At 46.2% G+C, this 27,779-nt stretch overlaps 1 protein-coding gene across 7 annotated transcripts in view; it reads left to right on the top strand.

Annotated features, from left to right (window-relative positions):
- The first annotated feature begins 256 nt into the window (after window positions 1-256).
- The window catches only part of GRHL2 (grainyhead like transcription factor 2), an 80,611-nt gene continuing 53,088 nt past the window's right edge, over window positions 257-27,779 (top strand). For 2 of the 7 annotated variants that reach the window (XM_032961586.2, XM_032961582.2), the window contains exons 1-5: window positions 259-916; window positions 23,095-23,302; window positions 24,333-24,397; window positions 25,209-25,578; window positions 26,335-26,408. In XM_032961586.2, the coding sequence (XP_032817477.1) occupies window positions 894-916; window positions 23,095-23,302; window positions 24,333-24,397; window positions 25,209-25,578; window positions 26,335-26,408 (740 nt within the window). In that variant the 5' untranslated portion in view covers window positions 259-893. Of the gene's footprint in view, window positions 917-23,094; window positions 23,303-24,332; window positions 24,398-25,208; window positions 25,579-26,334; window positions 26,409-27,779 lie in introns of all 7 variants that reach the window. The other 5 variants (XM_032961587.2, XM_032961584.2, XM_032961583.2 and 2 more) reach the window with 4 other exon arrangements.

Genomic DNA, 27,779 nt, shown 5'->3' with positions numbered 1-27,779 from the left:
CGCTGGTAATACTGAATGTAATCCTCTACGATTTGATGATGATTATTTTTTTCTAGATTTGAAGCTTTCGTGACTGTAAGAATCCATACTCTTTGGTTCTATTCGGTAAAGTCACGTAGGTCAAAACATATAAAACAATGTAGTTAAGTAACATAAATTCACCATCTCACCACTCATTCTTGCTGCTCCCTCCACCATCCCCCCCCCACAACCCCCCAAACTACATGAAGGCCAAACCAACAATCACACCTTCCTTACAACCCAAACCTCCATGCGTGACTAACCACTGCAACCCGCGTGAAACCATCCCCAAAAGTGCCATCACGGGCCCAGCACTCTGCCCCGGTGACGTCACACAGGTGTGATGCGCTCACCTGTAGCCAATGGGAGGAGCGAATACCTTCACGACTTCGCTTACCTGGCCAAACTTTTTATTCATTATTTTGCCTCTTTTTTTTCTCTCTCTCCGCAACAAACCACCGAAGACAAAACCGATCAGACACGCACACACACGGGAGGGGTTTCTCTTTTCTTTGCTTCTTGTTGTTGTTCGAAGTAATTTGTATCTCACCAAAGTAGCATTTGTCTTTCAAAAAAATAAAATAAAAAGGTCAACAAACTCCCAACTAAAATCTGCAACCCCCCCCCGCCGCCGCCGCCGCCAAAGGGTGGGAAAGGAAGTTACTGGCCGGCCCGAAAGACTTACCTGGTGCAAGAAAGGACACACCTGTGTGGGGAGGGACCCAGAGAGACACACACACACAGCAGCACACACACACACACAGTGGGGGGGTTGACTACACCCCAGGTGTAACTCGCCGAGTGGCGGCGGCTGGTTTTACCCTCCAGACGGGAAAGTCTAGTTTTACAGCGGTGGTGTGCAGCTTCGCAAAATGGCACAACCGGACTCGGACAAGTAAGTGGAGTTGAGCTTGTGTGTCTGGCTCTCGCTTAACCGGTTCGGTGCCGCGTGGAGGTGGAAGAGAGTCAACTTTAGCCCGGCGCTGCGTTGGGCCCCCTTCGAATTTTTTTTAGTTGTTTGCCTTTCGTCGGCAGCGAGAGGCTCCGTGCGGCGGCGGTGGTGGTGGTAGTGGTGGTCAATGTGTGTGTTAGAGTTGATGTTGGTTGGTGGTAGTAGTGGTGGTCTCTGTGTGTGTGTTGGAGTTGATGTTGGTTGGTGGTAGTGGTGGTCTCTGTGTGTGTTAGAGTTGATGTTGGTTGGTGGTGGTGGTCTCTGTGTGTATGTTAGAGTTGATGTTGGTTGGTGGTGGTGGTCTCTGTGTGTTGGAGTTGATGTTGGTTGGTGGTAGTGGTGGTGGTCTCTGTGTGTGTTAGAGTTGATGTTGGTTGGTGGTAGTGGTCTCTGTGTGTTAGAGTTGATCTTGGTTGGTGGTAGTGGTGGTGGTCTCTGTGTGTGTTAGAGTTGATGTTGGTTGGTGGTAGTGGTGTTGGTCTCTGTGTGTGTGTTAGAGTTGATGTTGGTTGGTGGTAGTCTCTGTGTGTGTTGGAGTTGATGTTGGTTGGTGGTGGTGGTAGTGGTGGTCTGTGTGTGTTGGAGTTGATGTTGGTTGGTAGTGGTGGTGGTGGTCTCTGTGTGTGTTAGAGTTGATGTTGGTTGGTGGTAGTAGTGGTGGTCTCTGTGTGTGTGTTGGAGTTGATGTTGGTTGGTGGTAGTGGTGGTCTCTGTGTGTGTTAGAGTTGATGTTGGTTGGTGGTGGTGGTCTCTGTGTGTATGTTAGAGTTGATGTTGGTTGGTGGTGGTGGTCTCTGTGTGTTGGAGTTGATGTTGGTTGGTGGTAGTGGTGGTGGTCTCTGTGTGTTGGAGTTGATGTTGGTTGGTGGTAGTCTCTGTGTGTGTTGGAGTTGATGTTGGTTGGTGGTAGTGGTGGTCTCTGTGTGTGTTGGAGTTGATGTTGGTTGGTGGTGGTGGTGGTCTCTGTGTGTGTACGGTTGATGTTGGTTGGTGGTGGTGGTGGTCTGTGTGTGTTGGAGTTGATGTTGGTTGGTGGTGGTGGTCTCTGTGTGTGTTAGAGTTGATGTTGGTTGGTGGTGGTGGTGGTCTTTGTGTGTGTGTTAGAGTTGATGTTGGTGGTGGTGGTGGTATCTGTGTGTGTTAGAGTTGATGTTGGTTGGTGGTAGTGGTGGTGGTCTCTGTGTGTTGGAGTTGATGTTGGTTGGTGGTAGTCTCTGTGTGTGTTGGAGTTGATGTTGGTTGGTGGTAGTGGTGGTCTCTGTGTGTGTTGGAGTTGATGTTGGTTGGTGGTGGTGGTGGTCTCTGTGTGTGTACGGTTGATGTTGGTTGGTGGTGGTGGTGGTCTGTGTGTGTTGGAGTTGATGTTGGTTGGTGGTGGTGGTCTCTGTGTGTGTTAGAGTTGATGTTGGTTGGTGGTAGTGGTGGTCTCTGTGTGTGTTGGAGTTGATGTTGGTGGTAGTGGTGGTCTCTGTGTGTGTTAGAGTTGATGTTGGTTGGTAGTAGTGGTAGTCTCTGTGTGTGTTGGAGTTGATGTTGGTTGGTGGTAGTGGTCTGTGTGTGTGTTGGAGTTGATGTTGGTTGGTGGTAGTGGTCTGTGTGTGTGTTGGAGTTGATGTTGGTTGGTGGTAGTGGTCTCTGTGTTGGAGTTGATGTTGGTTGGTGGTAGTGATCTCTGTGTGTGTTGGAGTTGATGTTGGTTGGTGGTAGTGGTCTCTGTGTGTGTTGGAGTTGATGTTGGTGGTGGTGGTCTCCCTGTGTGTGTGTTAGAGTTGATGTTGGTTGGTGGTAGTGGTGGTCTCCCTGTGTGTGTGTTAGAGTTGATGTTGGTTGGTGGTAGTGGTGGTCTCTGTGTGTGTTGGAGTTGATTTTGGTGGTAGTGGTGGTCTCTGTGTGTGTTAGAGTTGATGTTGGTTGGTGGTGGTGGTGTCTGTGTGTGTGTTGAGTGGTGGTAGTCTGTGTAGGTGTGTTTGCTGGAATCGTGGTGGTGGTAGTGTGTGTTGATGGTGTGTGTGCTGGTAGTGTTCTGTGTTTGTTGGTCTGCCTGTGTGTGTGTCTTTGTGTTCTTAACCTATTTAGCGTATTAGCCCGTGAGTATCTTCGCTGCGTAGACCTGATTTACAAGTACTGGACAACCATTCCGTGTATATGATTCACACATTTGTGTTTGTACTTCAGACTTGTGGCTGGTATATAGGTGTATGTGTGTCTACCTGTGTATAGACTACAATGTGTCTGTGTCTGTACCTGTGTATAGACTACAATGTGTGTGTGTGTACCTGTGTATAGACCACAATGTGTCTGTGTGTGTGTACCTGTGTATAGACTACAATGTGTGTGTGTGTGTACCTGTGTATAGACCACAATGTGTATGTGTGTACCTGTGTATAGACCACAATGTGTCTGTGTGTGTACCTGTGTATAGACCACAATGTGTGTGTACCTGTGTATAGACCACAATGTGTCTGTGTGTGTGTACCTGTGTATAGACCACAATGTGTCTGTGTGTGTGTACCTGTGTATAGACCACAATGTGTGTGTGTGTGTACCTGTGTATAGACCACAATGTGTGTGTGTACCTGTGTATAGACCACAATGTGTGTGTGTACCTGTGTATAGACCACAATGTGTGTGTGTACCTGTGTATAGACTACAATGTGTCTGTGTGTGTGTGTACCTGTGTATAGACTACAATGTGTCTGTGTGTACCTGTGTATAGACCACAATGTGTGTGTGTACCTGTGTATAGACCACAATGTGTGTGTGTACCTGTGTATAGACCACAATGTGTGTGTGTGTGTACCTGTGTATAGACCACAATGTGTGTACCTGTGTACCTGTGTATAGACCACAATGTGTGTACCTGTGTATAGACCACAATGTGTGTACCTGTGTATAGACCACAATGTGTGTACCTGTGTATAGACCACAATGTGGGTGTACCTGTATATAGACCACAATGTGTGTGTGTACCGTGTATAGACCACAATGTGTTTGTGTGTACCTGTGTATAGACCACAATGTGTTTGTGTGTGTGTACCTGTGTATAGACCACAATGTGTTTGTGTGTGTGTGCGCTTGGCTTGTGCATTCTGTTGCAGTAATATTGGACCTGTATTCATACATGGAAGCCTCACCGAGACACAAAGCGTTGTGTATTCGCGTCCAAGTGAACATAACGTCGTGCTATAAGTTACATACTTAGAGTACATAAAGGAGCCAGTGATGTGGTATGTTGGGGAGGGGTGGGTATGGTGCTGCAGGGTGTGCATGTTGTCTGTGTGTGTGGCCTTTGTGGTACGAACATAGCCTCAGGACTGTATATGATGTGTATGTGACGATGCTATGATGCCAAGTTGTATATAACACAGTACAGTATAGTCGTCGGAGTATATAGTTGATGTGTTTGTACCTGTGTATGGTACACAAGTTATGTACCACCCTATATAGGTTAGTAGCTAGGTGTTTGTACCTGTGTGTGGTACACAAGTTATGTACCACCCTATATAGGTTAGTAGCTAGGTGTTTGTACTTGTGTATGGTACACAAGTTATGTACCACCGTATATAGATTAATAGCTAGGTGTTTGTACCTGTGTATGGTACACAAGTTATGAACCACCCTATATAGATTAGTAGCTAGGTGTTTGTACCTGTGTGTGGTACACACGTTATGTACCACCCTATATAGATTAGTAGCTAGGTGTTTGTACCTGTGTATGGTACACAAGTTATGTACCACCCTATATAGGTTAGTAGCTAGGTGTTTGTACCTGTGTGTGGTACACAAGTTATGTACCACCCTATATAGATTAGTAGCTAGGTGTTTGTACCTGTGTGTGGTACACAAGTTATGTACCACCCTATATAGATTAGTAGCTAGGTGTTTGTACCTGTGTATGGTACACAAGTTATGTACCACCCTATATGGATTAGTAGCTAGGTGTTTGTACCTGTGTATGGTACACAAGTTATGTACCACCCTATATAGGTTAGTAGAGAGGTGTTTGTACCTGTGTGTGGTAGACAAGTTAAGTACCACCCTATATAGGTTAGTGGGTAGGTGTTTGTACCTGTGTATGGTACACAAGTTATGTACCACCCTATATAGATTAGTAGCTAGGTGTTTGTACCTGTGTATGGTAGACAAGTTACGTACCACCCTATATAGATTAGTAGATAGGTGTTTGTACCTGTGTATGGTACACAAGTTATGTACCACCCTATATGGATTAGTAGCTAGGTGTTTGTACCTGTGTATGGTACACAAGTTATGTACCGCAGTATAGAGGTTAGCTAGATTGAGGTAAGTAGGTGTTTGTACCTGTCCAGTACCACAGTATATACAATACGACAGTACAGTACAGGCTGCAGAGGTTAGACTGTGTGTTTTAGATGTTTGTATCTGTCAATGGTACTATGTTATATACCACAGTACTGTATAGAGGTTAGATTGTGTGGTAACTAGGCGTGTGTACCTGTGTATATGCTTAAACGTGTGTGTGTGTAATCCCTTGTTTCCTGGCATGTGCTAATAGTAGAGAGTTGGGACCATTACTCCGGAAACGCCAAACGGAGGGCTCAATACCGAGTTGAACACTCTATAGAACTAAGTTGCAAAGTCATTTTGTTTGTGTGGTAAACGCGTGTATGTGTGTATGGGCTGTAAGATGTGTGTGTGTGTGTGTTTTAGGCTTACTGTATAGATATATCCTGGTTTAATAACAATCCTTTATTTATCCAGAAAGGTATCTGGGTTTCAATACTATCACAGACCGTAGAAGTGATATAGTTTGTGTGGTAGGTAGGTGTTTACCTGTGTACGGTGTTATGTCATCTGTAAGGCACATCTATAACAAGCATGTGCTGCACCAATAATAGGTCATTGAGATAATTATCCGTCCCCAGACTATGAGTGTGAACATATTAGAGAACTAAGTTACAAGCTACAGCATAGAGCTAAATAAAGTTTGTCGTGGTACATCAGCGTACGTGTACCTGTGTATGCTACGTGCATTTATACAACAACAGTATAGTGTAACAACACTCTAGGTGCGTGTATGCCGAGACCAGTACCCTATGTGCCAATCACTCCACTGCTGGATGAGTGTCACCCTCACCACAACAATGCGGCTCCTAGGGAGAGGCGTTATTTAACCATATTTCACCACTCTTGCCAGGTGCAAGGCGAATACCAGGGGGTGGGTGGGGTGGGCATACGATTTCAGAACATGGCACAATACATGAACGGATATGTTTGGACTCGACGATGTATGCTCAGTACACGCATTACACCTGCATAGACAGTGGCAGAAGTTGTCTGCCTGTGACAAGTTTTAGGTTAACTATAACGTGGGGGTTGTTTTGTTCGCAGGTCCAATTCTAGAGTCGTCGTTGGAGGTCAGAATCATTGTAGCCCATTAATGTCAAACGTGGTTTGACGTTGCACATCTGTGGGGTGTACACAAAGCACTGTGGTGATACACGTGTTGTGGCTACTGATGAGGATCGTCAACATCAAAACCGTGGCCAGGGGGATCCCATCCCGCTGCTTGAAACGAATGTTTAAAAGCCCGATTTGCTTTGCTGACGGGGACTTTAAAATGTCCCACACGTTGTGCAGGTGTGGTTGGAACCATTGTGAAAAAAGTTGGGGCCCCACGTTAGCTACCTAAAACTTCTCACTTTAGATCGGGCTGTTGTTAATGGGAAATATGCCTGAAGAATGTCCTTAAAGGTGTACATCTGTGTGTGACTTGTGCGCAATACATATTTTCGCGATCTAACCCAAAATAAAACCTATTATGCAATACAGGGCTGTTAACTATAACTTTTTTTTGTGTATATGTGTGTACCTGCGTGTACGCTCCTGTGTATTAATTGTTTCTGCATTGAGTTAAGGTGTATCTACAATATTAACTTTAACTTATTTAGCGTGTCTACATGTCAGTACTACGTGCACACGTGTGTATGTATACATTGTCTACAGTTGATACAAAGCATTATGTACCTACGGTATTCGCATAAGCTGTGTGCATGTGTACCTATCTACATGACCTACAAAATGTCGAGTCAGTCCTCTGTTGCGTTGTGTATTAGCACGTGTTTAATATTGATGTACTGTACATGGACACGAGTGTACATTACCGTGTACATAACTTATGCAGACCTTGCCTGTAAGTTTATATATTAGTACCGCAGTTTCTATTGGCAATTTTACGATACATGTTACATTTCAAAGTATGCAAATGTCTGCACTGTACGTGCAGCAAATGCAGTACGTTGTCTTGATCCTTTATTATCAGCTTTGTTTAAAAAGGATACTCTGTCCACGTGATACTGCAGTACAACTAATTAGTACCGTGTTAAGCGTTACGTACATAAATGCATGTACACCTTGCGTAAAATGACACAAGTGTTACACACTTGGGTGTACAGTAAAATGATACGTGTGTACAGTACTTGGGTAAATGACAGTGTGTACAGTACTTGGGTGTACAGTAAAATGACACGTGTGCACAGTACTTGGGTAAATGACAGTGTGTACAGTACTTGGGTGTACAGTTAAATGACACGTGTGTGTACAGTACTTGGGTGTACAGTAAAATGACACATGTGTACAGTTAAATGACACGTGTGTGTGTATAGTACTTGGGTGTACAGTAAAATGGCACACGTGTGTGTGTATAGTACTTGGGTGTACAGTAAAATGACACGTGTGTATAGTACTTGGGTGTACAGTTAAATGACACGTGTGTGTATAGTACTTGGGTGTACAGTTAAATGACACGTGTGTGTATATTACTTGGGTGTACAGTTAAATGACACGTGTGTATAGTACTTGGGTGTACAGTAAAATGACACGTGTGTACAGTACTTGGGTGTACAGTAAAATGACACGTGTGTGTGTGTACAGTACTCGGGTGTGCACTTATATCTAGGCGCATCTATGTTGTGGCCTTCACACGTGTGTAAGGTGTGTGTGTGTGTACCCTAGGTATGTCTACAACTAATACAGCGTGTTACAGGTACATATTATAGCAGGTACATGCATGTGTATTCCTGTACATAACCCCGCTGGTAAATTATGTTGTGCTTGTTTTTGTATTTCTTCTAGACATTGTAGTGTATATGTTTCCAAGTAAAAGCTATCTTGTGATATCCATACGTAAGAAACAAAATGTAGTATATGTTGTGTGTACATGTGTTGTTGTTGTGACTGTGTACCTGTGAACACAGGTATGCCCTAACTCTTTAAATGTGGCATGGTCTGTTTAATGCGTACATTTAGTGGTACACGTGCAAATTACTTGGGGGGGAAATGTTTAACTATCTTCGATTACAATGTCTATAATGTCATCAACTTTACGTGTGTTTTTTTCAATTTCAAACGCGCCATGTTAACGTAGAAGTCTCCAATGGGCTCTCGGCTGGTATTAAAAGATACCTTACTAAATATTTTAGTTTGCAAATATAGCCCTGTATCTGCACAAACAACTTCAACATTACCGATGTGCTTTTTAATCCGCCACACCGTGCTGTATTATAACAACGCATGAGCAGCTTTTTTCTTACTCCTACAGCATCCACTGATGTGGACAATTGTTCCATCCAGGGTCAACTCTTACAAACAAGATGAGATCTTGTGGTCTCTGTCCCAAGTTCTCTCTCTCTCTCTCAGTCTGGGTTCAACAAAAATCAACGTAATTGGGGGCCCCCTTTTTCCCCCTCGAAGCTGGAACAGTATCAACCTCGAATCATTTTTTGTGTATTCAAGCCATCATCGCCCTCCTCCAAATCGTGGTCGTGCAATAACTCACTGGGACGTGACCTTTTAATTTGCTTGGACAGTCTGAATTTTAGTAAAAAGTTTGCCCCATCTGTACTTTCGCCGTTAGTTTTTCTCGCCTTGTGGATTTGTGATACGGCCCCTTTTAAGATTTTGTGTATGGTGCCTGCTGTTGTATTTTGCTTTTGTGACCCAGATGTCCATTTGGAGGAAAAAAAATTGGTCTCAGATGGGTTTTCACCTGGTTACAAAATGTTTCCCTATACTGCAGTGTCTGTGTCAGAGAGAGTCTTTTAATGCTTCGCTATCAGCCTCCTGTGTGCTGTGGTGAAGTTTAACAGCCTTCGGGAGTCCGGTTTTAACTTCACGGTTAGATTTTAGAAGTTTTGGAGGGGGGGGGGGGTTTGGTAGCAATTACAGTATATATAAAAATCTGCGTACTTGCAGGCAGCCATGATTTAGGCGAGACGTTATTCACTTAGCGTTTCCTTGTTTCGCACACACAAGAGCAAGGTTTAATGGGGACGGGAGGACACACACTGTGGTGGCCTCAAAGTGCACCTGGCCTGGCACAGGCTCCGTGGTTGATGTCACCGTGACTTCGTGGTGAATAGTGGGCGTTGGTATTGGTCTTCATGGCGAAGATAGTATAATTGGTGTTGTTGGTGGTGGTGGTGGTGATTATGGTGGTGATCATGCTGTTCGTGATGATGGCAATGGTGATGATGAACGTGGTGTGTGGGGTGATGCTGGTGGCGTTGAAAGTGGAGGGGAAGGCCCTTGGTGGTGTTCACTGTGACGATGGTCATGGCTGTTAGTACAGTGGTTGAGATGGTGGTGGTGATGTTACACTGATATGGTTTGCAAGGTTGTCATTTAGCCAGTAAAACCTTACCGAGGATTACGTTTTGCCAATTTAGCAAAATCAGAACACGAGAATCAAACCCACCGTATATACGAGGCGATTATGTATTGTGAACTTCTTTCACACCGTACGTAGCCAACCACTCCAATCGCTCAAGACCTGCGCTGACGTATTTCACGAACCCATTTATGGCATGTACCGACATAATCTAACCAACCTCACAGGTCAGAACGTTTAGAGACGTGTATAGATTGTCACAAATATGAGTGTGGTCAACCAGCCTTAGACTCTAAAAGTTCTGGATCCCACGTCTGCCTTTTGATGTAATGGGTGTTTCGGTATCTGCCTTCCCCTAAAAGGTCCTGCAATGCCCAACCACATCTTACGACTTCAGAGTTGGGTTCGTCCGCTTGTCCCGGTGAGGTTTCACGGTGGCAGCCTGTTGAATAGTGGCAGTCCAGACCTCCCTTTCCCTGGCGACCGACTCAACCACTACTATACATTACTATACACTACTATACACAGACTCTAGCCCTTCCTGGTAAATTCCCAGGCATTCCCAGGCCAGCCGAGCGACAGTATATCGCCAGCAGCGTGTCCTGGGCCGGCCCCAGGGTTTTCGCTCGGTGATTCAGAGTTTTTGGTGTAGTGTCATCGTGTGGTTGTTACATAACTATGTGCTCGCTAACAGAACTTGCCCCAACAGTCTTGTTTAAGGTCATAAAGGGGGATCTTTTGCCTTTGTTACATAACCGGGGATTGTTAAGTGGGTATTACATTTTAATTTAGTGTGTGTGGTATTGTATGGGTTTGTGCTGTGGGTAGGTGAGTGAATGGGTAAGTTTGTTAATGACTATAGGTTGTATGGCTGTTAGGTTCAAGGCTGTTGTACAATACCTACATACCTACTCGCATGATCCCGATCTACTTGCCAACTCCTCTAATTACACATTTACATACCTACTCAACCACACTGGCCAAAAATAATCGCACAAAACAAAACCCATCAAGTTAACTTGTTGGGTCCACACCCCATTCAAGAAAAATGTGAATAACTTACTGACGTACACTCTAATATGCAACATTTCAATGTGTCTGATCCACCAGAGTAATACACAGTATTTTAACATTCACTCGGACATTGCAATGTGGCCTGTGGCCCCCCACAACCACTACCACTACAGACTCAATCTGGTACAGTACACTACCTTGATTTATATCAACGGCACGTGTGATTATTTTGTGCTTTGTCTCTTAATAGTTTTGTTTCGAACCAAGAACCATACATAGCAGAGAGGGTCTTCACTCCACATCTGGCCGTTCAATGGCATTGGTTCAAGCGAGGCTGACTGCTGATTTTCTATGTCAAAACCATTCCAGAGTCTGCTGGATGCTGAGATTGCGCACTCCCAGAAGGCCTGTGTGGTTGATGGGATGTGTTATAAAAACAATTGTGGAAGGACAGATACGCGGGTTGTCTGCTGATGTATTTCGTTAGTCTGGTATAGCAAGGGACGTGGTGCTCTTAATCGGCGCCTTGGGAGGCCCAGGACAACTAGAAACCCACATTCTATCTTCTTCCTCTCGAGCAGTCTCTCGCTCTTACTCATTTCCACACCCCCACTCCTTGCGAAATTATTTTGCTAAAATAATATTCTATTCCTTATTCAGGGCGAGGTCCCTTTCACGGGATGGGGTTGACTGTGGAATGTGCTCATAATGTTGAATGTCTCCCCGAAGATTATGCACAATTTTGGGTCGCGCTCACACATACACCGACACATATCATATGACACGTATGCATATAAATACCGAAACATATAAATACTCGTACTGTACTGCACGCCAAGTTACATGTTAACATACAACTTCCATTCGCTAGGAATTGGCGATGACATCACCACACAGTGCTTGCACCAGGCTCGGTACGTTTTGAGGCCACATTAAGTGTTGGAAATCTCTCTGGCAGGAGATCACGGGACAGCCCTAGGTCTTAAGGCTCATCCGACTGACATAATTGAAAAATGCCCCACCATTTCTCCCCGTTTTCTGTGTTTTAGCCACCCCAAGTGCTCTCTGCTCGTTGTGAGCATCACTCTTCCACCCTCTGTTGCTGAATGGCAACTGCCCAGCGGTGTCCTTAATTTTCTTCCTCCATGCTGATGTACACACGCGTATACTCCTGCAGTATTTGCGCACGTACAGACACGGCTATTGATTCTGTCGCGCCGTCTGTGTTTGCGTTAATACATAAATAAAATGAGAGACGTGCAGACTTAAGGTTGATAAGCAGAGTTATTAGGCCGGGATACATTTCAGACCGTAGGACAACAGGATCTACTATTTATAGGATAACAGTTTAAAATCCCTGCCCAGGGTCAACTTGGTCCCATTACTTTACACATTGGCAATAACTGATGACTGTTGTGAAACGTGCAATCAGGGTTTTTGGATCACGAAGGGATGGAGCCATGTGCATTAGATGTCCTCCTGTAGGTTGAGAGGTGGCTTGTGAGAGGCAGTAGCAGTTCAGCAGGTAGGGTGTTGACTTATCCATGGAGTGGATTATTTGATGAGCAGTTATCTCCCACCACCCCCCCCGTATGTAAGGCAAGTATTGTCCAGGTACTAATGGGATTGGCCATGTATCCCAATGCAGGAAACACATGGAAAAGTCTTGAGACTCGGCGAGGCTTCCCTGCGAGTGGTTAGCGCACCGAGATATAAACTCGACAATCTGAATTTGATTCCCGGCCATGGCCAACATCAGTGGAGAGTGATATCTAGTCCCACCAGGTCCGCTCTTCACCAATGTGGTGAAGTATGGTCAAAACAACTGGCATTGAGAACTTCATCCAGCAATGGATTGACAAACGGCTGTACCTTATTCTTATTATTGTCACTGCAGAATAGTGTGTATACTGTATAAACTAAACGAAGCAAAGTAATTATTACCACAATACTAAGCATATATCTGGCCAAAGTTGGAATACTGCTGTCATATCTGGGATGGTGATTATGGTGGTGATCAATGCTGTTCGTGATGATGGCAATGGTGATGATGAACGTGGTGTGTGGGGTGATGCTGGTGGCGTTGAAAGTGGAGGGGAAGGCCCTTGGTGGTGTTCACTGTGACGATGGTCATGGCTGTTAGTACAGTGGTTGAGATGGTGGTGGTGATGTTACACTGATATGTACCAAGTTCTACTATAAAACGTTTTTTTTATTTTACCAGGTAAGCCCTACTGAGCTACACAGCTCTTTTTCAGAAGCGACCTGGCCACAAATGATAACGAAGTGGTTTATCACGTGGAAATGTATTGCAGCCAAATACACTAAACGCAGGTTTCTAAATGTGGAGGGGAAGACCCGGATAAAAAAAATCCACGCGACCACGGTGGAGAGAGACACAAACTCCAAATACACAGCAGGCGTCAGGGTCAGGATTGAACCCACAAACTCCCTATATCAGGCGGAAGTAGTCGACATAGAAATGACATCAACATTCCGAGCAGCAGCCCTTCATGAAAACGACTCGGCGATACTTTCTTGGGTAAATCGATTGCGTTATGCCTTAACAGTAACTACAGCAGATTGCTATGCCACCGATTTAATGAGGCCCACCGCCGCCCCTCGTGTATATATCAAACCCCGGCAGTATTTAACAGGTTAAAGCCACGCACGTGCTTAGTCAACTATTGTTCATGCAGCAAGTTAGTTTGTTGTGAAGACTTAATGGAGCATCGGTGTGGTAGGGTCATCAACTACACGGCCACTTACAAGCCGGGGTAGGGGTTAGGGTTAAACACCGGGTCGCGTTTTCTCACTAAAAAAAACACAGAACAAATAGCAATGGGTAGTGGCAGCTTAACAGCTGGTTAATGATCAACGTGGCTTGGCTTGTGTTTATTGCCAGGCTGTGTTTATATATTTACCCGAAGAAAAACCACTACAAAGGACTGTGTCCCCTAGGCCGGTAGCTTTCACAAACATCCCCGGGTTTAATGGCCCATTTACAGTCATTGGTACGCACACGCACTCACATAGTACACTCATACACACATACTAAGGATGCATACACATACGCAAGTATGCCGCACACAGAAAACCAAAGTTCATCTGTATAAGATATGTAGACTGTTGGAGCGAGTAGCTGTTTATCCTTATAGGATACATGCACACATAGTCCTGTATATACACTTTGCATAGGCTGCACACATACATAGACAACACACAAGGCTGCAAAACCACACCAAAAAATCCACCCATGTTAACTCATTAACAGCAGTAAAAAAGCCGGTGCCTTACAATGGGAACTCCTTGCCCACCGCTAATTTCTGCCCCAATGCCTCCAGACCATTAAGATGCAAGTGGCTGGTTTACAATGAACTGCCTCGGCTCACGATAATAGATGGCTTTATAGACTAGGGGGGGGTTCATTATAATTAAACTGTGAGCATGTGTTTTCTAAGCCCTCTGAGCAATGTGTGTAGGTTTTTGTTGGTGTGCTGGACTCGTTCCGTCAATAATAACAATCTACATCGCAGCATCATCAGAAGTGGCATCGGATTTGGGATGTCTTAATCCATCCAACAGTGGATTGAACATGGATGATGAGTCTGTGTGTGTGTAGCTGTGGGGAGCGGTGGTGTAGTGGTTAGCGCGCTGCGCTACGAACCTGGCGACCCAGGTTTGATTCCTGCTCACGGCCAACACCAGTGACGATTATCTGAACTGGTCCTGGGCATCCCCCCTAGGTCTACTCAGCCTAAAATGAGTACCTGGTGCGGTGTGTGAACATCGTCACTAGGGAGACAAAGGCGGTCGGGCGTGGTGCTGGCCACCCACCCCCTTGTGTACCGTTCCGGCCTTCATAGGTGCTCGCTAACAGCACTTGCCCCTACAGTCTCTTAAGGCTACAAGGGGGATCTTTGTCTTTGTGGCTGGTACATCAACGAGTTATCTAGGCAAGGGTTAACAGATGTCAGTGTGGTGTCAGATTAGTCCCATGGTCCATTTTGCCCATGGGAGAAATATTTGTCGTTATCGTTCTGTGGCAATTTGCGTAAATAATAAATGCTGATGTATTTGGTTGTGCCATTTTTGTGTCGGGTTGTAAAGTATCTGCAAACGTTCAAAATGTGTGATGTCGTGGTCTCACTCTCCTCGCCAGAATAGCCCATATTGCACACGTGTTCCAGTTGTGTCCATCTCCAAACGATCTCCTCTTGTTCAGCTGACCTGGACGTACGTCGCTTTCGATTTCCCCGTGTTTACCTTAAACCAAACTTTTCACCCCTTGTAACATTCTTCCGATCGTTTTATTGAAATGTATTCCCATTGATCATTCCAGTGCCAGCCGCTTGTTAGCGGGTTTGAAATGGTTAATATGTTCCTAAGCAAGTCGGATCAATGCCTGCGATCCGCACACGAATTCTCAGCAAGACGTCAATATTATATACCATTTTTGCCTTGCTATTGTAGACGTTACACAAGGCATTTGATATAGTCAACTACAATACTGGGATTGAATGCCTAATCCAATTGCGTAATTCTTATTGCTCCTTAAATGCTGTAAACCTACTGCGTTAAGCCTTCGTCAAGTCGAGGAATCTCCGTGCTCAAACTAACTTGGTGTAGCTCTTTATGCTGGATTCTAAATGGAACACGTAAAAAGTGCACATAGCCTGGCACAAGTGCCGCGTTGACGTCACCGCCACTTCGTGGCGAATGCCGGTTCTTGTGCAAGGTGGATTGTTGCATCGCAGGATCACGAGAGATGGAGGCAGTGTGGAAGTATTCATCCAGAAGAGGTTCATGGTTGATGAGGATGATGATTATTAAATTAAACAAATGACATACATTTTGGATAATAATTTAAATTGATCATAATGATGTCTCGACATCACGCGATTCATTTTTATATAAAACTGGGGGGTTTGTTGCACTGCCAGCGCATGGTGTAGTGAGGGCACACTTGCCAATGACATCTGGATAAGCAGCCATACTTGGTTACCCACACCTGAATCTGCTGATGAGGCCCCAGGCAGGTGAAACCGGTCCAGAGTCTGTGCGCTTAACCAACTGCTGCTGGTTAACTGAAGTCTGGTAGGCCAAAAGTCTGGCTTAATCACATATTTTCGTGTGAGAAATGGTGAATGGAAGGTGATTTATTTAATTTAATACAATGGGGAATATTGTCGCTGTTAATAAAGGTGACGTCTGAAGGAAGAATAGCAGGAACATTTTAAGTGTCGCTATTTAACAAACAAACCAACTCCATACTCTTTGGTTTTTTCGGTAAAGTCACGTAGGTAAAATAATAGGAGCATTTGTCAGCTGTCCATGATGACAATTGACGTAGCTCCTATTGTGAATAGCAAAAAAACCGCGACACCTCGATGACACTGCCTTGAAAGGAAAATACAAGTTGATTTTTTTTGTTATTTTTGCTTGTCCACCGCTCCCAACTCAGAATTACCAAATAATGATTTTGTTTTGAATAGGCTTTTTTTCTTTTCCAGGCATGGTTTAATGAATGTATTCTAACCGTAACTTGCCACTGAATGGTCAGCCATGCACACACACACACAAAGCAATAGCGGTGTATTATTGCAGGCTCAAAGTCTCGATCCCCCTTATGGGATCATGCTGTCACCATCTTAGCATCTCGCGCAGATCAAGAAGTACGCTGGCGAACAGTGGAACGACGTGGATGCCCAGAATGAATGCCTCATTCGAGACCCAAACGTCACACCTCCTGCCTTTGACATTCCTCCTTGAAGACACCGTTGGAACCCTCAACCGCATCAGAACATTAACATGCTGATGCACACGCCTCCTTCATGAATGGGAAATTAAGGACGAGCCAGAGTAGGGCGATTGTGGCCATGCAACTCAAACTATGGGCCATATAGCAAACCATAGAGAGACGTAGATATACATAGTGACCCACAGAGATGCATTTAAAGACAAGCCATAGTGTAATTGTGGCCCTGCCACCCAAACTATGGACCATAAGTAAAACCACTGAAGTCCGCGCTCCTTCAACGGAGGGGGGAAAGAAAAAAAACACGCAAACTCTTTCCTGAAGCCCTCTCTCTCCGTGGCTAGCAGACCTTGACATTGGCATTCAGCTGCTGAATCTATTGCTTACCATACACAACAACACAAAAAGAATTGTAATGCTGTCGTGAGTGCATTGTTGCGTTGGAGCCCCATGCATCGGAACGCCGCGCGTCCTTTGTGCGCATTCCACCGAGTGCCTCGTGCTGTCCGAGCATGACGGGATACCCACACACTTTTATGTATGGTCCCTCATGCCTTGTTAACTCTCCGCTTATAAAGGTCTATGTTGCCAGCATTGTCTCTGTTAATGAAGGTGTGCGCTTGCGTGTGTGGTTCGTGATAGTAAAACAATGAGTCAGACCTGGTAGGAATTACTCGAATGAGTGTAAGATTTGTCCATAGGTGGATACATGTAGTTTTTTGTGGATTTGTCGCATTGGCCTATAGATATACAGCACTGTATATTCGTATACTTTAGTGACTCTGGAAGGGCCTTCATCCAGCAGAGTATTGGCTGATAAAGAGCCTATATTTTAATGTATGTACGTTGAACTTCTTTTGCGCAGTACGTAGCCAACCGTGCTAATCCGAGGTGCGGGGGAAGGACGACAAACTAAAAAACAAAAAGCAGTTCTAAAGAAATGAGTTTTCATTCTTGATTAAAAAAGTGCTCCAGTGTCTTCCTAATATCGTAAGGAAGAAGAGCGTTCCTGACGGCCGCGGAAGCGCACCTGAACAGCGCGCGATGCAGTGACCCGTCTTCGTTCGATGGCTATCCAAAAGTCCTTGCTGCATGGATGACTGGAGGTTGGCCTGATGGTTCATGCTGTTTGACGAGATCAGCCCAGGTATTGTGGTCCATGCGTTGCAAGGACTTTGAGTGCAATGAGCGCGACCATATGTGTCCGTTCAGCAACCGGAACCCAGTGCAAGCTTGACGAGCACCGGACGGACGTGGTCGGATGTCTGACTCCATGTTTTGTATGTGTTTCAATGCCATGCACTATGTATGTGTTATATCAGCACCTTGTATCTCGAATGTATACTATTATCATACCCTGCATTGATACGTTGGGATAATTCGTGTGTGTTACTCGACGCAGTTTTATGCATGTGTGTACTTGGGCTATGTGTACATACGTATTGATTTGGGCTGCGAGGTGGCTATATAGGAAATTGTAGAACAGCCTTAGATTCCATAAGAGAGCATTAGATTGTTCAATCAATCTTTGCGGAGTTTAGAGCATTATCTCGTGTGGCTGGCCGGGATTTTTTCATTACTTTACTTCAACGTGTAACAGCACTCACAAATCGATTTGGCCAAATATCCCAGTGCAGGACCCTCTTTGAAAAAAAAAGTCTCGAGACTCCCTAGGTCGACTCGGCCTCAAATGAGTACCTCTGGCGTGGTGTGTAAACATCGCCACTGGGGAGACAAAGGTGGTCAGGCGTGGTGCTGGCCACCCACCCCCTCGTGGTGCCGTACCGGCCTTCATTGGTGCTCGCTAACAGCACTTGCCCCAAGAGTCTGTTCGGCTATATGGGGTATCTTTTTCTGTGTTTACATGCATATGGATGCACATGGCCAACACGTTTTGTGTTCACATGCTAAAGAAAAACCTGAATAGCCACTATCAGTGTCCTATCTCGGCGCCTATCACAGCATGAGGTGCTGGAGGTAGTGTAGGGTTTTACTCGACCTTACATAAAAAAGAGAATACCCGCTGAGTTGGGTGAAGCAGCAGACATGGGTGATACAAAGGCGGCCAGACATGAGCCAACCCCAACCCACCTCGTGTGTCACCCTGCCCTGAATAGGTGCTCGCTAACAGCACGCTGTCGAAGGGGATGGATATGGGATCAAAATCCCACCTGCATTCGTAAAATTATCACTGCCCTTACAAACATACATGAAGTAGGCCGACGTTTTAGTCAATTTCGCCTACACGGAAGTGCGGTAGGGGGGTGTGTGGAGCGTTACATCCCTTCACTCACATCACGAGTATATTTGGTAATTATTCGCTTCATTCTTATAGCACGAGGCCACCTCTCAGGTGCTAACATAGCATTTGGCCTCCTCTCTGTGAAGAGGTGGGGACACCCACACTTTCCGCCACCACACGCGACCTGCCGATAATATTAACAGCGGCATACTTATTTACACTGCTGGGTCTACCCATGGAATACCGTTAACAGTTCTGTATATGGAAATCCTTAATTCAAGCGGCAGTTTTCTCAGAGCCCCACGGTGTAATAAAGTGTGATCTTCGACTCTAAAGTCTTTTCATCTCTCCTGGCCTCCCTCTGTGCTCTGAAGAAGACCCATTGCCCAAAACGTCAGCCCGTTCTAACCGGTTTCTGTAAACAAGGAAAGCGCTCGTGCTGAGTAAGTGGAGGTCGTGGGTTCGAGCCCGATCCTGACGCCTGCTGCTGTATATTTGGAGTTTGCCTTGTCTCTCTCCCCGTGGTCAAGCGGATTTTTCTCCGGATCCTCCGTTTTTTCCCTCCCCATTTAGAATCATCACGCATTCAGAGTATTTGGCTACTATACATTTCCACGTGATAAGCCACTTGTTTGAGCTATCATTTGTGATAGCCAGGTCCCTTCTGAATAACAACCTCTACAGCTCGGTGCAGCACACCTGGTAAAATAAAAACAAATCGTTTACATTTTTCGATTTAAAGCTTTCGTGACTGCAAGGATTCATCTTCTTTGGTTCTTTCGGTAAAGTCACGTAGAATATTCTCACGACGTTTCGTGAGAATATTATTGTGTTATTTTATTTTATCAATTTATTATTTTATTCTCATTCTACGTGACTTTACCGAAAGAACCAAAGAAGATAAATCGTTTACAATTTGGGACGATTCCCTTAATGAGCAAGCATGGCACTTCGGCGGTGCGTTTCGATGTGACATCTGCTGGGCGGGTTCCATTGTGTCTTGGGAGTTGCCAACAATGAGACCCATCATCTCCCCGCACTCTTAACCCAACCACCCCACCCACCCCGCACGGAGTAGCAGCCCCGGGGGGCGTGGGAGGCTTCGAAGAGATTTGCAAATCAAAGGGAGGCTACTCGTAGCCAGACCCATTTTGTTACAAAAAAATGTCTTGCCACTCCCCAGCGACTGTCAGCCCTGAAAGTAATCAATACAGCAAAACACTAAACAAACTATGTGTGGGTAGTGGCGATTGCAATTCTGATGGTATCAACATCAGTCACAGATGCCCGTACTGGACATCTGTGAAAAAAGAGCCTCATAGCTCATCAGATTTCTCCAGTCTAAATATTCTGATCTGGTTCTGATTCAGAGTACAATCATGGGTAAAGGCGCAGCCCTGCAAGAGCTTGCTGTCATCACCGCTGGCGGATTCAGGGCCTCCCAGCTAAAGGGAGGTCTAGTGAGCAACTCTTTTTAAAAAGAGGCTTATATCGATATGCAGCTACACGTTGGACATATACGTCTTTGAATAATATGGAATACCCACACTTTCCCCCCCCCCAAAATGTCCACTTTGGCCCACTGTTGGGTGGACACTGGGGGAGTGTTAAGAATCTTCCACAGTTTGTGTTTGACGATGGCCATGTTTGAGTGATGGCTATGCAGGAACAAACACACGCAGACGAGTGTAGTTTTAAATGTCCTGTTAAAATTGCTCATGGCGGAGCTCGCTAAGAACTGTTATCCCACGTGGCAATCGCTGCAGAAAACTACCGGTGGAAAACAACAACTTCTAAACACATTTGGAAGAGTGGAAAAGTTCTGCAGCTTAGTTGACACAGATAAAAACCCATAGAGACGCAACAGTGCTAATTCAATCTGGCTGAAAAAACACATGCAGTGTAACTTGTATTGACCAAACATCCCAATACTGAAAACATAACCTGCAAATTACTTTATTGGGATTGCACATGGAAACATCGCCCCCCTCCTCCTGTAAAAAATTGGCAGGAACTTCCTTTGTGAGACTCGCTGAATCTCGAGAAGAGTCTTGAGATTCGGTGAGGCGTCGTGAGACTCGCTAAAAGTCACCCATCGCTTTCTGGTAAATATGCGTAATAATAAATACGCGAATAAAGAGTTTTGTGTTGAAAACCGAACAAAAATATTGAGAAGAAAATACAGATCCGAGTTACAAGGTGCTGATCAACGCGAATAAGAATGCAGCCAGGGCGACGGGATGCGGCTCTGCGAACTCGACAACTCCGCAGCGAGGCAACGTTACAGTGATTATGCTGCCCCTGAGTGCCGACTGCTGAGAGGAGCCAGCGAGGGGATTTGAGAACGGCCGTGCGATACCTTGGCACCTCCTACCCCCGTGGCGGATGTGCCCATCACAGGCGGTGATGTAGGTTGGCTTGTCCATTGTGGCCGATGTCAGTGTTGTCAAAGCAATGGGGTTTGGGTCCCCTTTCTCAAATGAGCATGGGTCTGCGCTCAGACGGGTGGCGACCAACAAACACTTGTTCCAGGACCGCCGATGGAGATCGGCGCAGGCTGGGGGTTGGCCACCTTTTCCAGAGTTCGTAGATCAAAGCCATGTACATTTCTCATTCGGCACTAGGGGGGGTCTATTAGCAAAACTGTGCAGTTTACTGCAAGAAAGTTCAACACAGCAAATAGCGGTACCCGATCTTTGTACAAATGAAATCCGTGCCACTTGAGCAAAGAAACCAATTCCTGGACTGGCTGGGTTAAAAATCCCAGGTAAAACAAAATGCCCAGGTTAAAAAAAACCCAGACAGTCCAGGAATTGGCTTCTTTACCAGTCCAGGAATTGGCAGCTTTGTTCGGGTGCCAGTAATTGATCCGTACCAAGATCTGATAGAAGACCTGATGCAGGCAGTGATGCGAAGGAAACTGGCACTATTTGGACACATCTGTAGGATTGGACAACAGGAACATTAAAAGTGTGTTCGGGGAAAAATGGAAGGAACCAGAAAGAGAGGAAGACCTAACAGAGAATGACTTGACGACACGAGAGAGATTGGTGCCAGAAAGTTGTGGCCACTACTTTAGCATATTGACAACAAAGCACAGGAAAGTGGAAACAAATGTCGAAATGTGCAGTGGATACCTATGCGCTATCTGTTTATGGATCGTGCTGATGATGAAGATGAAGATCTTGAACCGTATTGCTGTGTTCACCTTATCCGGGTTTGGTCTGCACTGTTGATAAGGTGGCAACCGTAGTCTGCACTCATCTCTGGTGGCAGTCCTGAACAAGCATTTGAAATTCCACATTATCCCCTTTTCAAAAAAGACATTTGACATTTGTGCTCAATATTCTTTAATCATGATAATAATTTATAATAATTTAGAACCCTATATCAATCCACTGCTGGACGATACCGGTTGAAGGCCTTTGTAATGGGGATTGTCACCATACTTCAAGCTGGTCAGGGGGGGGCACCACAAATTAAGATATTACTTTCTACGGATGTTGTTTGCCGTGGCCAGGAATCGAACTCGGGATGCTGAACACATAGTGCAGTGCGCTAACCATTGCACTGTGACTCCACCCCAGGGCAATAGGTATACGGTTATATTTAATATACGACTGTTGGTGATTGGATATGGGATAGGGCTAGCTCAAACCTCGTATAAGCCCATGACCAACATAATTAAAACCCCATTCATACATATAAGTCGATTTGCACAGTAGTCAAATAAGTGTTTTTTTTTCTCAAGTCTGGTTATTCATTATAAATCCCACTCCCCACACCCAGGCTCACAGGCAGTGGCCCTTATCTCCAGACGTCTAATCTCCTCCAGATAAGACACTCATTGCAGCTTTGATTCTCCAGGAATATAGTGGCAATTAAGATAGTGAATTCTTGTGAACTGGAGGAAAGACATGGACACTGAGCAAACAGAAGTGAGAGCAACCGAGAGAGAGAGTTTGAATTTAACTTTACTGTTGCCATGCCATCAGCACCAGCAGTTATTATGGACATCATCTGTTATTAACATCATCAGTAGCAGCAGGATCAACATCGTCATCTGCAGCACCACTACCGTTAGCAGCAGCAGTATTATCAATATCGTTTATCATCGTCATCAGCAGCAGGGTTAACATCATCAGCACCAGTAGCTGCTGGTGAATACACAAGCACGGGAATTGAAAAGCAGAAATCTCACTCGTGCATTTAGAGAGACCACCGTAAAACCATAAAAGTCCGCTTTACAATACGTCTTTTGATTTACAAACAGAGCGCCATAGGTGTTCACGGGTGGCTGGCTCATGGGTCTTCAATCGTCTCAACTGACGGGAGTCTTAAGGGCGGCGGCTACTTCTTAGTCCGGTGCTGGGTGAGGCCGAAATCGCCGGGAGATGGGAATTTCTGTCTCTGACCGTGCCCCCTATCGCCTCACCGTGCCGTGTGCCACATGCGAGCAGTAAGCGCGGGGTGGTGGTGCGACATGGCGGAGGCGGCGGTGGTGGAGGTGACGCGGCGGCGTGTACGCGACGCGCCTACACGAGTGAGGACGAGGCCTGGAAGAGCTACCTGGAGAACCCCCTGACGGCTGCCACCAAAGCCATGATGAGCATCAATGGGGACGAAGACAGCGTGGCCGCCCTTGGCCTGCTCTATGACTACTACAAGGTAGGGGTGCTTTTCAGATTGGGACGTTTTGGGAATCTCAGGTTTTTAAGGGCAATTCAATTTCCGGATGTTTTTTTATCCCGACTTTTGTTGACGTTATGGATGTAAAATTTTGATTTAAAGCACTGAGGTGACGTTATAAAAGCCACGTAATGTCCTATGACGTCATTTTAAAAAAATATCCGAAATACAAAACAAATTGAGTCTAGTTTTATATCTAGGCCCAATTTTCAGATTTTTTTGGGGCGGGCAATTGCAACTTTGTTTTTTTTGGGAGAGCCTGACCTTCAGTATAGAGAACAGCTCAGCGACCACTGCCTCACTGCCATCTGCAAGTCGCATATTTAGATACGAGCAAATACAAGAGAAGCCTGCACAACAGCAAACGGATAAGGTAAAGAGGGGGAGTGTGGATCGCAAGCAATTCATCGTCCATACATTTTGGCAAGCGGGACCCACAACTGCAGAGACGACCGCAGTAACGAGACGGCACCAAAGACACTGCCGAAACCAGCATGTAATGTACACAACACTCTATCTCTTTTTTTTTTCATGTAAAATTTCTTACTAATCACAAACCGAGAATATGACACCCGTGCGTGTACTCCCAGAGAATGAGATATGGCAATGCAGCTGCGTTTTATTTAAGATGAGAATGAATAATTGAGGGGCGGTTACTGAGACGTGTGGTGTCGGGGAGGGAGGGAGGTCCACCACGCTTTATTGTAAGTCACCACTGGGCCTGGCCTGACCGGGTCAGGGCCAAGTGTGTTTCTGGCTTCAGTGGCAGCGGAGTTGAGGTTGGAAGCGAACGTCCTCAACACTGGAGCGTGAGCGATGATGATGGCTATTATGATCATGATGGTGAATGATGATGGTGATAATGATTTGATGATCATGACGACGATGGTGCTGATCGTATTGTGAATGATGAAAACGGGAATTGGTGGCGGTGATGGTGGTGACGACAATTAATGATAGTGTTGATAATCATGATGACGATAGCTGATTATGGCGATGTGTGTTCTAGGTGCCGCGAGATAAACGTCTGCTACCAGGAAAGGGCTCTGAGAACGGAGACTTGGAGCCCAAACGGTGAGATGCCTCACTTCAACTACGAGGTGTATCGCCCTCACCCCTGCATTACCCAGAATGCCAGACTCAATGCTGGCCCTCTATATTACCCAGAATGCCACCTTATGCATTGTCCCCCCACGTCCAGTAACTGATTGCTGTCCCCCTTTACTGCTCCTTTGAACCCAGAATGTAGGGCTTAGTGCTGCCCCACTTAATTACCCATAATGCCACAGTGATGCTCCAATGTATTATTTGAGTGCTGCGCCTCTATATTATTCAGAATTCCGCACGGTAAAAGGGTGCAGAGTAGCATCCCTTTCATGACCTGCAATATCCAAATATTCTCTCACTGCCGCCCCCTCCCCCATTACTCGGAATACCTAACTGCCATCACTCTCTTCCCCCATCATTACCCACAATTATATCACCCCAGTCGCCTCTCTTTACGGGGCGCCAGGGCGAGATGTTAACTACCTGGCCTGGTATGCATGAGGTCGTGGGTTCGATCCCGACCCTAACGCCTGCTGCATATTTGGAGTTTGCATGTCTCTCTCCCCGTAGTCGCGTGGATTTTCCTCCAGGTCCTCCGGTCCTTCCCTCCACAATTATAAACATGCTGATAAGCCTCTTCGTTGAGCTATCATTTGTGGCCAGGTCGTTTCTGAAGAAGAGCTGTATGGCTCAGTGGGCCCTCACCCGGTAAAATAAAAATAGTTCGTAAAAAAAAAATACCCACAATTGCCCACTGCCGTCACCCCCTTTCCACCGCCGTTACCCAGAATGCGTCGCTCACCGCCCGTCCTACCTCCTCCCACCCCTCCCTCGGCAGACTTCTGACCGCAATGGGCACGAGCGACACGGGGGAGTTGCACCGTCTGGTGGGCGCCGGCATATCTGGGTCACAGGGCATGGGGGCCCAGCCGCCGGGCATCAAGACGGAAAAGGCCATCTCCTACAACGTGACGGTGGCACAGCCCTCCGTGCAGTTCTACGAGCGTGAGGAGCAGCGGCCCGCCGTTCTCTACGAGCGCACGCACATGACGTTCGACATCGACCACGGGGCCGGCGCCGTAGGGCCCGGGCCGGCGCCACCGCAGGTCACGCAGGCCCAGCCGGGCGTGGGGCATTACCTGAAGGAGAACGATGACCGGCGCTCACCTGACAACGGGTCCCTCGACCAGGGCCCCGTCCTCCAGGAGGTGCGTGCCCCCTTTTCGTGTAGTGTGCAGTGTGTGCGTGTGTGAGAGTCAACCCACGTGTGGGTTTTGTGATCCGTCAGTTAACCTATAAAATGCCTGCGTGGGTGTGTTAAGCTACGTGTGTGAGTTAACCCATAATGCCTGTGTGGGTGTGTTAGCCCATAACTCCTGTGTAGGTGTGTTAACCCATGTGTGTGAATGAACCCATAAGTTCACCCATAATGCTGGTGTCTTTTCTGTTACCTCCTACCAGAGAGGTTTCGCTTCACGTGGCGTCAATGTGCACCTAGCTTGACACAAGAGCTGTGGCGATATCACCGCCACTTAGTGGTGATTGGCGGCTGTTGATGCTGCTGACAACTTTCTTTATGTCTGCACTTGTGTGTCTCTCTGCTTGTGTGTGACACCTATCTTTGTGAGATACCTATTCATACACACGTGTGTGTGTGTGTGAAACTATGGACGATATAGTAAACCACCGTCATTCGCCACTCCTTCAACGGAGGAGGAACAGCAAAACTACACCAACTCTCTCCTGAAGCCTTCTCGCCGTGGCTGGAAGCAGACCTCGAAATTAGCATTTAGCTCCTGAAGAACGTTATTGCTTTCAGCATACACAAGAATAGAATGTGTGAAACCTGCTTGTGATACCTGTCTGCCTCTCCAATACCTGTCTATCTGAGACCTGTCTTCTGCTATGTCCCGCTTGTTTATCCCGCGGGTGTCTCTGCGTGCATCTCCCCGTGGTGTCCACAGGCGTACCACTTCAGCGAGCTGACCAAGTTCCGCGCTCAGCCAACAGACACGTCCGACTACGAGACAGCGTCTGGGTGAGACTCCCCCCGTGCGAGCAGTCTCGTCTCTATGTCCAAGTGCAGTGAGACAGAGATGAGGCCACCCATCCTGCCGGCATGTGTTGTCACACACATAAAGACCCCCCGTATAGTCTGAACAGACTGTAAGGATAAAGTGATGTTAGCGATTAACACCTATGAAGGCCGGTACGGCATATGAGGGGGGTGGGTGGCCAGCACCACCCCCGACCGCCTTTATCTCCCGAGTGGTGATGTTTACATACCACACCAGTTACTTATTTGAGGCCGAGTCGACCTAGGGGAGACCGAGGACGAGTTCAGATGATTGCCACTGGTGTTGACCGTGAGCGGAAATCGAACCCGGGTCGCCAAGTTCGTAGCGCAGCGCGCTTCCCGCTACACTCCATGCGCAGTGGGAGGATCTGCACTCGGAACCGTTTCGTTCCGTTAGTGCAATGCAAGTTCATTAATTCCTTTGTAATGTCATGTACGGCTGCCAATTCCGCGTTTCCTCCCATCGTAGCCAACAATGGTTTTTTTCCGAGCCATAGTAAAGCCATTAATCTCTTTGAACAACATTCTCATCTGACTTCATGGAACGGCTGGGTTACTGATCTGGCGAAGGAAGCATCGAAGAAGCTTGTTTTTCATTTCCGTGCCAAAGCCTCTTTAACTCTGAGTAATTATTACTGCTATACTAAGAACATGTTTGGCCAAAGTTGGAATACTGCTGTCATATCTGGGACGGAGCACAATGTTCTACTACGGTAAAACTTTTTTTTATTTAACCAGGTAAGGCCCACTAAGCTGTCTGGCTCTTTTTCAGAAATGACCTGATCACATTATAGCTCAACGAAGTGGCTTATCATGTGGAAATTTATAGCAGCCAATTACTCGAAGCGCATGTTTCTAAATGTAGAGGGAAAAACTGGAGGACCCGGAGAAAAATCCACGAGACCACGGGGAGAGAGACATGCAAACTCCAAATATACAGACATGAGGGTCAGGTTTAAACTCGCAACCTAGGTATTGAGCATCTCACCACTGTGGTATTCAACATTGAGCAATGCAAGCTTGGAATTACTGCTCGGAGACAAGGAGAGGAACACGTGGATCAATCAAAGGACAAATGCACGTCAGACATCAGATTGACGGTCCGGAAAATTACATGCTCTTGGGCAGGAAACATCGCTTAGAAGGGACTCTGGCAGTGAATGAGACTGGTCATGTAATGTCAGCTGAAGGAGAGACCCCGACGGGGAAGAGATGGACTGACGAGACCATTTCAAATGCAAGGGTGAGATGCATTGTGGCATTGCAGGATCCGTGAGCAATGGTGACGGCGTGGGGAGGCCTTCATCTAGCAGTCGATCAACCGTGGCTCAT

Source organism: Petromyzon marinus, chromosome 27 (genome assembly GCF_048934315.1).
Source record: "Petromyzon marinus isolate PM22_M1 ecotype Great Lakes invasive population chromosome 27, UKy_Petmar_22M1.pri1.0, whole genome shotgun sequence".
NCBI classification, from domain to species: Eukaryota; Metazoa; Chordata; class Hyperoartia; order Petromyzontiformes; family Petromyzontidae; genus Petromyzon; species Petromyzon marinus.
This window is presented reverse-complemented; position numbering and strand designations above follow the sequence as displayed.